General features: G+C 32.7%; 1 protein-coding gene across 4 annotated transcripts in view; it reads left to right on the forward strand.

Annotated features, from left to right (window-relative positions):
• Window positions 1-13,399, forward strand: part of LOC137394627 (abl interactor 2-like) — a 28,367-nt gene extending 14,968 nt beyond the window's left edge. Inside the window, exons 8-10 of one of the 4 annotated variants that reach the window (XM_068081373.1) lie at window positions 7,696-7,737; window positions 8,937-9,032; window positions 12,983-13,399. In XM_068081373.1, the coding sequence (XP_067937474.1) occupies window positions 7,696-7,737; window positions 8,937-9,032; window positions 12,983-13,161 (317 nt within the window). In that variant the 3' untranslated portion in view covers window positions 13,162-13,399. Of the gene's footprint in view, window positions 1-7,695; window positions 7,738-8,413; window positions 8,516-8,936; window positions 9,033-12,982 lie in introns of all 4 variants that reach the window. The other 3 variants (XM_068081375.1, XM_068081372.1, XM_068081376.1) reach the window with 3 other exon arrangements.
• Window positions 13,400-15,770: the final 2,371 nt, after the last annotated feature.

The raw sequence follows: 15,770 nt of genomic DNA on the forward strand, positions 1-15,770 counted from the left end.
AGCTCGGTATTTAGCGACAGCTCGGTATTTAACGACAGCTCGCCATTTAACGACAGCTCGCTATTTAGCGGCAGCTCGCTATTTAGCGACAGCTCGCTATTTAGCGACAGCTCAGATAATTGTTTGTCATTTTCTCTTCTTTAACAGGTTTTTATATTTTCAGTTCATATTGTATTTGATGATAAATGTATTACATGGGCTAAAAGTTGCAATATTACTGTTAACGTTGAGTTATAGATGTTAATTTTTTGTATGGCAAAGTAAATGTCTGTATGAGTATACAGTAGACGTTCTTATAACGTAAATTTCACATAATGTAGAGAATTTATGTAAAGTTTTTGCTTTATACTATATAAAAAATTCCATTTAACACAAAGTATCAAACAAGTTCTCTAATTTTATTTGAATAACAAGAATCTTCTAGTTAGCTTTTATATGTTGCTTGATTTCTTGTCGCACTTAGAAAAAAAACGATGTAGGCCCTTAGGGTTTTTCTTTTTGTATGGCCAGAGGGGTGAATTCGGAAGGATCTTGGATTGGATTAGGCAATTTACATGTATTTTACTGTTCCTATAACGTAAAATCCCTATAACGTAAACGTTCCTAGAACGAATCATTTACGTTGTAGGAGCGCCTACTGTACATTTTATATTGTTTTATTTGTTCTGTAGCCTAAAAATAATACTTACTTTAGTTGGCTAAATTTTGCATTGAAACAGATACATTTTATAAATTATGTAATAAAATTTATATAAAAATCTAAAATATAAATTAAAAAAACTAAATTAATAAAGTAATCAGTAAAAGGTTGTTTTCATTGTTAATTTACTTCAGTAGGTGCATGAACAGAAGTGTAGACTCTGCAATGTGTAGGTTTGGAAGTAAAGTGAATAATATAAATGTTATATATATTACTTTATTGGCAATAAGTTCATTTCAAACAGAAATGTTTTTCAAATTATGCCATGCAATACTCGTAAAACAAAAAGGGTAACAGTTAGCAACTAGAATCAAATAAATAGGTTGACATATAATGTTTAAAATACCTTAAATATCCAACCTAACTTACACTAGGTAAAGTATATATTAATTTAGTTGATATATTTCTTGCTTTAACATTTTATTTTTAACTTCAAAATTTGTGAGTAGAGGTTTGACTATATACATTTTGGGAGTAGAGGCTTGACTGTATACATTTTGGGAGTAGAGGCTTGACTGTATACATTTTGGGAGTAGAGGCTTGACTGTATACATGTTTGTGAGTAGAGGGTTGACTGTATACATGTTTGTGAGTAGAGGGTTGACTGTATACATGTTTGTGGGTAGAGGTTTGACTGTATACATGTTTGTGAGTAGAGGTTTGACTGTATACATTTTGGGAGTAGAGGCTTGACTGTATACATTTTGGGAGTAGAGGCTTGACTGTATACATGTTTGTGAGTAGAGGGTTGACTGTATACATGTTTGTGAGTAGAGGGTTGACTGTATACATGTTTGTGGGTAGAGGTTTGACTGTATACATGTTTGTGAGTAGAGGTTTGACTGTATACATGTTTGTGAGTAGAGGTTTGACTGTATACATGTTTGTGAATAGAGGTTTGACTGTATACATTTTGAGAGTAAAGGCTTGACTGTATACATGTTTGTGAGTAGAGGTTTGACTGTATACATGTTTGTGAGTAGAGGTTTGACTGTATACATGTTTGTGAGTAGAGGTTTGACTGTATACGTGTTTGAGAGTAGAGGTTAGACTGTATACATGTTTGTGAGTAGAGGTTTGACTGTTTACATGTTTGTGAGATAATCAAGTCTCAATACTAAAAGTAGATTCTGCTGGGTGCTTGAAAACCAGACAGGACACCTCGATATTCATTGTCATCGCTGTCTGTTTTTAAACTTCACTCACAATGGTTTTTTTCACTTGGCTAGTTTTTTGACAACCTCTATATGCATGTCACACTAACCTTCATGTTTAGAAAATTTGTCAGTTGGCCCATTCATTTAAATATATTGAAAAATAATCACTTTTAGAGCCTTTTCTTTTTTCAAAAGTAAATGTTGAATGTACAATGGTTCTTATAGTTTTTATTCAAAGTGTAATCTATTAAAATTTGTTGTAGTTTTTATAACACTCAAAATATATGGGGTAAGCAGCCAAGTTTATAGCTGACCGCATGATAATGGTAAATAGAAAAACAATTCTCTGATGCAAATACAATATTATCAAGTTACCCTAAATTTGTTACGACCCTAGCCCTAGCTTCAACATTTCGTCAGTAAAAGTTCACAGGTTGCAAAGCTATTTGTCATTATATTTCCAGAGTGATTTCTCGAAATCATCTTAGTCTCATCGTATCAAGCTTTTTTGTCTATAAGGGTTAATAAAATCAATATTATTGGGTATCACTATATAAAAAGTTTTATTTTATACAACATATTATATAATGTATATATTTGAAGATGGCATCATCATAGCTTAAATACACAAATGGGATATTTTAAATATTTTATTTTCATTAAGTCCTAATGGATTGCAGCGCTTAGGAAACTGCTGGAGAACTTCTATGTGCACAATTGAAGTCGACACAAACGATAGTCGTTAAAAGCACAACATTAGAGGTTTAACCATTGGTTTTAGAACTGTAAAATGAAATAACATTTTCATTATTTGATTTGTTCAAACTAAATTAAGTTTTGCCTCCCTTGCTTTTTCTCCATTGAGACTCTTGAGATTAGACATCTTTACAGCTGCCTGCACCTTTTTAACAATATATATTCAAATTAACATGCTGTATATTGCAAAAAATTAAATATTCAGTCTGTCTGTATATCTCTGGTAAAGCTAAAACAACAAAATTGTGCATTTTTGTTTTTATAATATTCAAGTAGTTTGCTCAAAGCAGCAAAGATATTGAGTAGCACTATAATAGGACGTTTCTAACTGATGAACTATCCCAAATATCGACCAAATATCTTACGTAAAAAATCGGTGCACTAATAACACATTGCCAATCACGCAATATTTTTTAGCTAGGCGTATACATAGCAATAATAATCTGCATTTGACATTGATCTTTGTCTGTGCTTTGGTGTAAGCATGTCGAACGATGGAAAGTTATTCCACGAGAAAATGGCTATGGATTAAAATGAAGTCCTAGTCATTAGCCATTTTTGCAAAACGTCTTATTTTGCTGTTGTCATCACTTTTAAATTTTCTTCTAATAAACAGACAAGTATTTGAAATGATTAGGATCGTAATCTGCCCAAAATACCATCACTCCCTTGATGTCTTTGAATTTCATGTAATCGTCTTATTGGTGGTAATTCGGTTATCCCAGTTTGCTGTAATACACATTAATAATAAATTAATAAGTTAACAAGGAAATTCTATCTATTATATTGACAGTACGATTGTAGTCTAAAAATGCTCGAGATAAAATTCTGACGATTCAGAAACCTATAAATACTTGATGCACCCTCATTGGTTGGAATCCTCATGGGGCCCAATCATTAAATGATAAATGTCACAGGAAGAAGCTTCCTCGGAAGATTAAAAATTTTGTATTTTTTGCGTGGTTCTATGCGTGAAGGATGTCGGAAAAGGCCAGGGTTTAATGGTTAGAATTGTGCTGAATGTTTCGGTGTGTGTTATCCCGGTACACAGAACACTTAATCAAATAATTTTATATTTATAACTAAAATACTCCGTAAGTTTACTTTTAAACTATTTAGTTAAACTTACAACTCTTGAAATAAGGTTATAAATGAATTGACCCAATTTTAAATCGCTGCATTATGCAAAATGTCTGATGATATGTCGTATATCCGTGAGTTGTCTCTCGTGTATGTAGTTTGCAAAATATTGGTGGCTGAAATACTGCGAGGCAGGCTTGAGCCGGAAGTTGGATGAGTTTACTGTGTGGTGAATTTTGCTAAATGGATAAGACGTTAAGCCTGTAGTTGTTGACCAAACGCTAATGGATCCTTAAGTGGTTGGTGACAAACGCCGAGGTCTGGGCGTCATTGTGGTTTACGGATTACGGTTGCTACTCATGTTTACTTATTGTATGAGTCAGAAACTTCAGGAGAGCATTATTCATTAGCGGCGCAGGGTTGGGCGAGTTTCAGCTTTGTTTTATAACCCATTGTCTAAGGGATGATCTCGGATATACCCTTGCTATTATTTGTCACATAGGTAAGTACCGCGTGTTCCGGCTGATGCTTTGCCAGTGATTATTATAAATGCCGGATATATGCCGGATAGAAATTGAAATATCGGTCAACCCCAATCGGCTATCAAATGAGATATTCTGTCATATTATTTTGGATAAAGATTCTTTAATCATTTCTTAAAATTAATATTTTTTGTTGCCAATTGATCTTCATTGTTTCACTTATTCCAGCCTCGGCATTATACAGCTACTTTGTTGCTAGACAACATGAGACGCAAGGCACTGTCGGTATGTGTAGAGGTAGCACTACCATTTGCATATATGTAGCAGCTGTTGTCATGCTGTCACACCGCAATACAAGGAAATGTACCGATTCATGTCATAAAAAGCTCCTAAATCAGAATTGACTTCTTCTGCAAATTTAAAAATAAATCTATTAGCAATCAACAGTTTTAGATTTAAATATATACGTACTGCTCTCATAAATTTGAATTTTTCTAAATCAAGTACTTTTTGATTAGTTACTAAAAAAAATGAGACCATTTTACATTTTTAGCATTATGGAAATTAACTGTTCTGTACACTCATTGGGAATTATTTTATTTGCCAATATTTTAGTGTCGTGCTAAAGTTTATAATGCGCATGGTTGCTAAAATGTGCAGGCAGCAGGTAGATAGAATACACTATTTCGTGTACAGTCACACCTCGGCATACGAGCTTAAAAGTTTACTTGCAAAAAAATTCACATTACAATTATTTGGTATCAAAAGATTCACCATGTCTTACTCTGCTGTGCTGTAGGTGCAAAATATGTGAAAATGGGATTACAAGCTCTTAAAAGCTCAAAAACGAACAGTTAATCGCCGCCATCAGGAAACCGCCGTAGATCGGAATCAGTTTATTTCTCTGGCGTAGTCATTACATTTGGTTATTGTTTTGAAATGTGATGTTCTCACGTGAATTGAAAGGCCAATAAAAGGCTCAATATAAAACTTCTCGTAGGACTAGTTTATGACAAACACTTCAGGTTTTACCGAAGACCCTGTATCAAATACAGATGCTTTACAGTTTTGTTTCGGCTTGGTCTAATCGTCTAGTTGTAATCTGATCATGTGACCCATACTTTCTGCTAAACAGCGCGAATAATTTCTGCAGCGATTTTCGATTATCACAGGTGACCAACAGGCTCGTCATGTTTATCAGACAATGATATGTACTCCTTCGAGCTAAGGTTAAAAAATTAAACGATTTTTCACGATAGGTTATAAGATATCAGTGTTGAAAGTGACAACATTACAATGACGATGAAATAGACGCGTAAGAACAATAGACATGGTTTTATTGAATGCGTGAAGTATATTTGTGAAAATATTTCGACGAATGAGGTTGCATGAAAGTGTAAACAGAAGCCGCCTCGTTCATCTATGTCCCATTTGAGCCGTTTTGGAAAGAGATTCCAATTTACGGCGGTTTTGTGACAGTTTTGTGATGGCGGCGATTAACTGTTCGTTTTTTAGCTTTTCCGAGCTTTTAATCACATTTCCACATATTTTGCACTTAAAACACAGCAGAGTAAGCCATGGTGAATCTTTTGATGCCAAATAACTGTATTGTGAATTTTGTTGCAAGTAAACCTTTAATGCAATCTGGAACTGTGCTCGTATGTCAATGTGCTTGTATCTCAATGCAATATTTCCTATATGAAATAACTAAATACAAATTAATCTGTTCCCATACTATAAAAAACCATTTTAAAACAGGATATTACGATGGAAAAATGAATTTATAATTATTGTAATTCAATATCTATGCTCACAAAGCGAAAAAATTATCTATTTAGTGATTATAATCTGCAATGAAATGTAACATTACTATGCGCAGTATTGTATGGAGTTCTTATCTTCAAGTCAGACATTGTGGCTAATGGCGGTGTGGGAGAGACTCGACAGCAACGTGTCCGGTTCATCAGACTTTTCTGACACTATGTAACATAGCATTAACTTTGAATTTAACTTACCAAACATACGCCTCAAGCTAAGTTTTGACCTTTTACTAAACTTTATTTTATTTTTATAATCGTCTTAATTTTTTATTATCTGTTTCCAGCTGGGCACCTTTTGCTTCACCTTCACTATAAATTTTAGCTGACTTTATCAAAACTTTTTCAAGACCGAGAAAAAAGACTGAGCAATGCTGTTATCAAATATGGCCTCACGCGTACTTGTCTATTTAATGGCCATGAACAACCGGCTCGTATGATCATATATCAATGGTTACTTCGTATCTCAAGGCAGTAACTTGCTCCAAATTTTGCTGGTATTTTGATTTTCTCGTATGTTTCACTAGTATGTCGAGGTGGGACTATACAAGATTGTTAGAATGATTTGGCAGCAGGGATATGGAATATGCTGTTTCATGTACATGGTTGTTATAATGTGCAGGCAGCAGGGATATAAAATACATCATTTCTAAGTTACATCATTTCTAAGAATAACAGGAAGTTTTATTCACAGCCGGACATGGCCTTGCTTGCCAAGAATGTGGCAGTTTTGTTTATAGTTTATCATCCAACGCTATAGCTGTCTTCGTTGTTTACCAAGATCTAGAATTTAATATTCACCCTATATCAACTTCCGTGAAAAAATATTTTTGTGATTCGTTGTAGTAATTTCGTTATTCCGCTTGTAACTAGAGTGTAAACTGGATACTTTTTTCCATTTTTTTATATGGGAAAAATTAACATGCCGCTTTTCCTTGTGTTTGACAAGTTTAAAACTTCATTAATAAGGCGTCGATCGAATATCGATACTCAGCTCCTATAATTCTTCGCGAGATTGTATGCGCAATATACGATATACATCAAATAATAATCTCTGTTTAAAGTGTCTATCAGAATCTTGGTTGCATTTGCATATATGCAAATATAAAAATCACGAGTGTTTCACGAAATCTATATTTGTCACTATCATTGTCAGGACATAAATAAAGGATTTCTAAGATATTTCCAAACCTTAGCAACTGAACTATTTAGATGCACAGTAGAGATTACAGGCTTAACGCTAACGTCAAAAGCTTAGCAATTGGTTTAATCAATAAAGCTGCACCACTTTGTTTAATCCTATCACACCTGTTTAGAAATACAAATCCTTGTACATGATTTTGTGTACCAATGCAAAACCAGTTTGAAGTTTGTCACGTTTGCGCGTAAACATGTTATGGTTTTACGCATGCATTATGAACTGCAGCTATGATCATTATTGTCATTTGCCAACAGGAATTACAGAGCTATTAATATAATCCTACAACTAGTATTTCATCAGCTTTGAACACTGGGTAGGCTTGCTTACCTGTTGTCATACCTGTCTGGAAAAACAATAGCTTTCCTCAAAAACTGACAGGTTGATCCTGTATGGGCAAAACATTTCATGACATCCTGGTAGTTGTGATTTTCTTAATCGAGTGTATGTTCCACTTCGTATCATCCTAGACCTTCTGCTCCTTGAATTATGTCCTTCTTTTTAGTCTCAGCTCCTACAAGGGATATCTTCAGATATTATATACCTAGTATGTACCTACCGCTTCTCCTGAGCACAGGTTTTTGTAGCTTCATAGTCCACCAGTTTGTTTTACGTGTAGCAAGGAATGCTGTTACATGTACATCCCCACACCTTCCTCTGCATTATTCTAGTACGTCACTTAAGAAAACATTCCTAGGAGATCACTAATAAACTGATTTGCTTGTATATCTTGGATTGTGGCACCTTATCATTTTACATAAAAGTTACAAGACCTCATCTCAATATATATATATATATATATTTATATATGTATTCATATATGTATTTATATATTTATTTATAGGCCCTATATAAATATCTATATAAATACACTCAATATATATTTATGTATTTATTTATATATAAGAATAGATATATATTTATATACATATATATACATATATATATTTATATACATTTATATATATATTTATATATGTTTATGTATATATAAAAGTGTCAACTTTTGTTGACTTCTATTTTGAGTTTGAGGAGATGTTCATTTTGAACATACCAGTGCGTAATTGCTTTGTGAACTAGGAATTGCTTGAGTTAGTTTCGTTGCATGACCCATCCTCGTATGGCTGCTTCTACTCTATGCATGTACATGTACGTCTGCAGTTCAGCTTATTGCATGTCACTTATTGTGCACGATTATGTTTCGCTGCTTCACCCCTTTGTAGACTCTTCCCATTTTCCTGAAGATTTCCCAAGTCCTTCTGTAGATTTACCTGCTAGCTTCCCTAATTATCCTTCTAGCAATATAGAACAAGATGACACTGATGGTGAGTTTTACCATCAGCAGGCCTTTCATATCTTCTTGCTCGCATTCATTATCAGCCGTGTTGTAGTTGTGATTGCAGTTATTACGGTTGCTGAAAACGCATTACACTTGATCTGGTACTCCATGCTTATTTCAATTCTATCATGGGCGACTTGAAAAGAGTTTGGTTTGACATCGGAATATTCACTACCAGCAATCATCCTTAATATGTAGTTTGTTTCTTTTGTTTCCTTTTGTTTTTGCAGTCGATGAGCTGAAACATGCGGCGCGCCTGACTGTATCACCTACTGACTCACTTCCATAATTAATTTCCAATGATAGCCCAGATTTATTGGCCCCTCGCGTGTCAGTAGCAAATGAAAGCATTGCACATAATGCATATTGCTATTGACCTGCAAAAAGCTTTTCCGCTATTTATTCAGGTCGAGATAGGGTGTCGATGCCGTTCCCTCCTCCGCTGCCAGAGGCGAGTCCAAGCGTTGACCCTCCATGGGCACCTGACAGTTATATGGAAAAAGGTATAAAATTACACATTCATGAACAGTACTAAAAGCAATGAGTTATATGCTAAGGTTTTATGATCCTAGCTTTCGATCCTAGTGTACCCATTATTTGACACCTGGCATTTTCGTCATATGGCAATAGTATAATAATAGAGACATTTCTAAATCACTTAAGTAGTGCTTGAAGCGACTAAAACGTATTAATAATACAACTTTTTCAATTTGCAATCAATGAACTGTCTGAACCTGTCATTGTGGCACGGATGCACTCTCAACTTATTTCTTTTTCCAATTTTTTGCATATCATTTTTTCCTTCAACGGTAAGATTTCACTATCCATCTATCATAAATATTAAAGATAATTAATCATAGATTATAGCGTTACCTAACATCCACATTTTTCTAGTTTATGAACTCCTTCTAAACTGTTTGTCCTTGCAGCAAATCTGCAATCGCTGTTCACAGATGACAGCCCTTGAAACCTAATTCAGAAATATTTATTACCCACAAAATCTTTTGTTAAATGTTTGCTAAAGAGCAGTGGACCCCAACCATACGACATTAATTCATTCCTACATTCCGTTCCTCACTATAGTTACCTACAGTAACGTTAGTCTATTTAGTGATTTTATGATCTGCTTATGATTCTTACTTCTTCCTTAAACGTCGTTATTAGTCTTAGGAACCATGGCTAACAACTTAGTGTTATATATGTAGTTATATAGTTATATACGTATAATGAATTGAAGTTTGCAGTAAATATTATATTAAATGCTAAAATACACAATAAATTTTCACTTTCACTTACCTTTCACTAATTTTATGCAATATCAATAATCATTTACGAAACACGAAGAATGCTAAACTGAGAGAGAGAGCATCTATTTCGTGCGTTGTGGGAGGGATGTCGGCGAATAGCGTACTGGCATTATTACGATGCATTCAACACACCTACCGCCAAATTTGAAATTGAGAGACATTTTTGTTGATGTTGTATGGCGAAAAAAATGTCTTAACGAGAGAATGAAAAAAACAATAGCAATTGCTTTCATGTACTCAGTAAGATTTCAGTTTTTTTGTTTTTCAGGATTTGTTTATAAATATAAACTGTATATATAAATATAAACCGTATATATAAATATAAACCGTATATATAAATATAAACTGTATATATAAATATAAACCGTATATATAAATATAAACTGTATATATAAATATAAACCGTATATATAAATATAAACCGTATATATAAATATAAACCGTATATATAAATATAAACCGTATATATAAATATAAACCGTATATATAAATATAAACCGTATATATAAATATAAACCGTATATATAAATATAAACCGTATATATAAATATAAACCGTATATATAAATATAAACTGTATATATAAATATAAACCGTATATATAAATATAAACTGTATATATAAATATAAACCGTATATATAAATATAAACCGTATATATAAATATAAACTGTATATATAAATATAAACCGTATATATAAATATAAACCGTATATATAAATATAAACCGTATATATAAATATAAACTGTATATATAAATATAAACTGTATATATAAATATAAACCGTATATATAAATATAACCTGTATATATAAATATAAACTGTATATATAAATATAAACCGTATATATAAATATAAACTGTATATATAAATATAAACCGTATATATAAATATAAACTGTATATATAAATATAAACTGTATATATAAATATAAACTGTATATATAAATATAAACTGCATATATAAATATAAACTGTATATATAAATATAAACCGTATATATAAATATAAACTGTATATATAAATATAAACCGTATATATAAATATAAACTGAATATATAAATATAAACCGTATATATAAATATAAACCGTATATATAAATATAAACTGTATATATAAATATAAGCCGTATATATAAATATAAACCGTATATATAAATATAAACCGTATATATAAATATAAACCGTATATATAAATATAAACCGTATATATAAATATAAACTGTATATATAAATATAAACTGTATATATAAATATAAACTGTATATATAAATATAAACCGCATATATAAATATAAACTGTATATATAAATATAAACCGTATATATAAATATAAACCGTATATATAAATATAAACCGTATATATAAATATAAACCGTATATATAAATATAAACCGTATATATAAATATAAACCGTATATATAAATATAAACCGTATATATAAATATAAACCGTATATATAAATATAAACCGTATATATAAATATAAACCGTATATATAAATATAAACTGTATATATAAATATAAACTGTATATATAAATATAAACCGTATATATAAATATAAACCGTATATATAAATATAAACCGTATATATAAATATAAACTGTATATATAAATATAAACTGTATATATAAATATAAACCGTATATATAAATATAAACCGTATATATAAATGTAAGCCAATGTTGTGTAATCTGTTTCCAAGTAGTGAAAATTCAAAAGTATGATAATTGGGTATACAGCAATGAATTTTGATAAATTCTTTCTCAAGCATATCATGTATATTACTCGACAATGAAATAACTTAGGAAAGCCTTTTAGGAAAAACATTATTTATTAAATTTTTTGCTGGTCTCTGATAGAAAGTTTGGAGGCGCTAACAGGATACTGCTCGAGATAAAATTATCTTTTGAAGCTGAGTCGACATGCATTGCCCAAATAACTGTAGTATCGAATAGATACTTAGGGATAACAATCATCATAGCTCATGTAACAACATCTGTTCTGGTATATAAATTTTTATGTTGTTTCCAAGCATGGCTCAAAATTAACTGTTAAATACATATGATCTTTCATTAATATTATGCGGTTGGTATTGATCAGCTTTTTAATTAAAATGTTTTGCAAATTTGTTATTGTTGTCAATGGTATTCATATAGACAATATAGACAATCTAACATCGTAGTAACATTGCTGCTGCATTATTTTTGAACAAGTTGTGTTAGTCATGAATATACTATGTACTTTTCCTGGCAGTTCTTCAATTATCTCTTGCTAACCTGTCAGCTAAAACCTTCATGGCAGTCTAAATGATAGAATTATTTAGCGATAAAACATAAGGCACTAACAAGTTTTATGGTTCTTGTTCGAGGAACTTAAGATAATTGTAAAACTACGGGTGCCGGCTTACTAGCCATGGCCTAGTGGTCTAGAACGCCTGCTAATAACGGATTGACGCTCAATTTCCAAATAATAGACACTGATGGTGACAGGAATGACCTCTAACCTTAAATTGCTCTCCGCAACTGGGCATGTCTCCAGTTGTCAAGGTTCTTTTGCCACTAGACTCAGACATGTCCAGCCAAGATCACAGAGCAATTGTTTGTCCAACAATGCGCTTAAAAACATAAACAGGTTCTGCTTGTAGTTAGTAAAGCACACATCACGCTCCGTCTGCGAGGAATTGCCCACAAACTGGTGCATTGCAAAAACAAGGTAGAATTTGTATTTACGTTTGAAAAGTAAAACCAAGAAAATGAAACTATTATGATTGGTTGTCACATCCTAGCTATCATTATGAAACAGTTATGATTGGTTGTCACATCCTAGCTATCATTTGCAAATTGAATGTGCTCAATCTGCATTTTGAACAATTTTTGTACTTGGTTGGTAGCAATAAAAATAGCCAACAGAGATTTTGGCATAACCTTCCGAATTAGTAGTTGGTACATGGGAAGTTTCGGCGGTGACTTGGCAACATGGTTGCATAAACCATTCAATAACCATTGTAAAACTCTCTGTTCCTTAACCATTGTAAAACTCTCTGTTCCTTTTAGCCAGAAATGGTTGGGCTTATTGTAAGATTTTAGTATTTTGCCAGTATTCCATTATATGTGCTGACAGATACATCACGGCATTCTATTGTTGCAGTTGTGGCACTATTCGATTACGAACCACAGAATGATGACGAGCTAAGGTTCAGAGAGAACGCAGTGCTCTATGTTATAAAAAAGAATGAAGATGGTTGGTGGGAAGGAGTAATGGAGTCTGACAATGGCCAATCTATCTGCGGCCTATTTCCTGAAAACTATGTCGAACCTTTACTCTAGGCATTTACTCATGCTCGTATTATACCACTAGGGCTATAGTTGTGGCCGTTTGCTCATCATAATGAGACATTTCCTGGTGGCTGTACGTAGAGCTGCAAGATGAATGTACTTGTGTGGTAGAGGTGACTTATCTTTGGTTAGCCCTGGCCCTGACTATAGTATGCACATGTATCATTGGATGGCTACTCTACTTATTCAAAATTTATAGTTTTTTTGTAAAATAAACTTTTAGTTTGTATTTTGCGCAGAATTTAAAAATTCTTTCACACTTTGCCGTGTGTAATTATGGTGTATCTTGCAACTAATATTAAAATAGATTTCTTACAAGATTAAATTCTTTTAGATTGTATGGCTAAAGATGAGCACGCTTGTTCCACCAGGCTTTGATTGGCGTGAAAAAAATTGCGGAAAGTTAGTATTTGATAAGGAATTCATATATTTCATCAAATTAGTTTTGTTATGTTTATGAAACCTAAAGGTTTATAGAAATTATCAGCATCGATTTTATGTTGGGCGTGACACAAACAAGGCCCTGAAGTTACATGTATATTCCTACTGCTGTCGCAAATACAAGCTAGAGTAATTTGCTGCAAAACATTAATATAGAATGTTTTATAGAATGTCTAGTGTGTCTGTCCTATAGGCCCTCTTTCATTTAATAGCTGTAGGTTGCATGTGCAAAGCTGTCTTGCGGGTCTGATTCTTGTATCTGTTACTCAAACAACCCTAAGCATCATATTATGACTATCGTAAATCAAAATGGTTGTCACTCTTGTTCCAACAGCAAAGCTTTTATCATCAATCCTGATTATACTTTACATATCTGCGTTTACATTAAAACAGTCTATGCACGGCTTTCTAGTAGAAAAGCAGTCTAGACACGCATTGCCAAATGTTCCACATTCTCTATACGCAATCGTGCTAATTAGAATATTTAAAAAACACAGACCAGACTGGCAACATTTCTCGTGCCAGTCATGCAACGAATTTCACACGCGAAGTGTTACATTTGTTTGTGGTCCAAAGGTGGTGGTCAAGCAGCCAAGTTTGTATATCCGGTAGTTATAAATAGAAAAACTATGGTCAGTGTTTATTTTGACTAGCGTTGGTTATTGCCCGGTTGTGACCCCTCCTGTCTAGGTCTCTTTGCTATTGCATTGTATGCTTATTATGCTGTAGACTTCGATCTCTCCGTGGCATTGTTGATCTTTTTTACAACATCTTAATTATGATAACTAGATGACCCACCATTATTTTTTGCCATCATGAAGCTATATCCTGAATAATTGGGTGTAAAAAATATATTGAATTTTTTGTCATTACTTGTAATTGTCGCAAGATGCAAGGTGGACAGTCTTATTCATCTAGAATGAATTTCAGTCAGATTCAGGTAAGTTAGCAGCGATATGAAGCAGAACCTGAGCAGAGAATTGAAATACTTATCCACAACATCAGTTTTAAAACATGACCCTGCACAGGTATATGGTCACTAACCGTGCTTATGAGCTGAGTCTAAAAGGTATTGCATTTAAAGTTTTTAAGAAGTAGGATATATGAAAATTCAGCTGCTATTATTAGCAGATAATTATGTTAGTGACATGATAACAATGGATATATTTTACCAAATATTTTCACTCTTACAACATTAAACATGCTAGCGTTGTTGAGATATTACGTTTGGTGTAATTATAGCATTCATCATTAGAATACCAAAATGTTACAGTTATCCTTGATAATGGCTTGCTAATAAGTTAGGCAGTTATGTATGAGTTGTCTAATTAAAAACCTTTGTTTGTTAATAAGCGAACACCGAAGTTGAACTTTCGGTTGCCATGGACCTAGTGACATTCAGTCTTGTGTAACTATAAAACTTAGATTGCCAGTAATTTTACTTCTACATAATTATTCATAAAGCTGCGGGAAGAGCTGCCTGATCTACTGTAAAAGAAATATCTTTCACGAACAATATTTAGACAATTCCTGACATACCTAATTACTTTCACTGCCGCAGCTTATTATTAAGGTTGGCGTGCTAGGCTTGTTTACGGCTGCATCAATCTTATTGTCCAATCAGCTTTTAGTAAACTATTAAGACACACCTTCCACAGATCAAGGCGGAGTAGACATTATAAAAGGGTGAGTACTGATCAAAGGCAAGATAGAAGCGTTAAAGCCAGTCGGTTGAATGAACTTGCAGCAGCCGCTAGGAAGGCATTAATAAAGCAACGTAACGTTTCCTTCACTGCCTTTTAGATTTTTTATGAAAGTTGTTGAATATCACTAAAAAATAAAATAGGTAACTTTATAGCATCGAGCCTCTTATCTCCTGGAATACAAATGGTAGGTTGGCATCTTACTAATTTATTAATAGCAAAAACAATACTGCATTATTTAATCCTAATTTAAACCTAATAGATACGCCTACTGGTACATAAAACATCGTATTCAATGCATCTTAAAAATTCAAAATTGGAGTAGCTCAGATTATTTACTTGCTCTTTTAGTTTAGGAAACTACTGTAGAGTCTGTTTTTTTAATTAACAGACACGGTCATCCAGCTGCATATATATATATTACATAACCTTGTGTTTACGTGCCGTTAGTAGTCG

This window comes from Watersipora subatra, chromosome 4 (assembly GCF_963576615.1).
Source record: "Watersipora subatra chromosome 4, tzWatSuba1.1, whole genome shotgun sequence".
NCBI classification, from domain to species: domain Eukaryota; kingdom Metazoa; phylum Bryozoa; class Gymnolaemata; order Cheilostomatida; family Watersiporidae; genus Watersipora; species Watersipora subatra.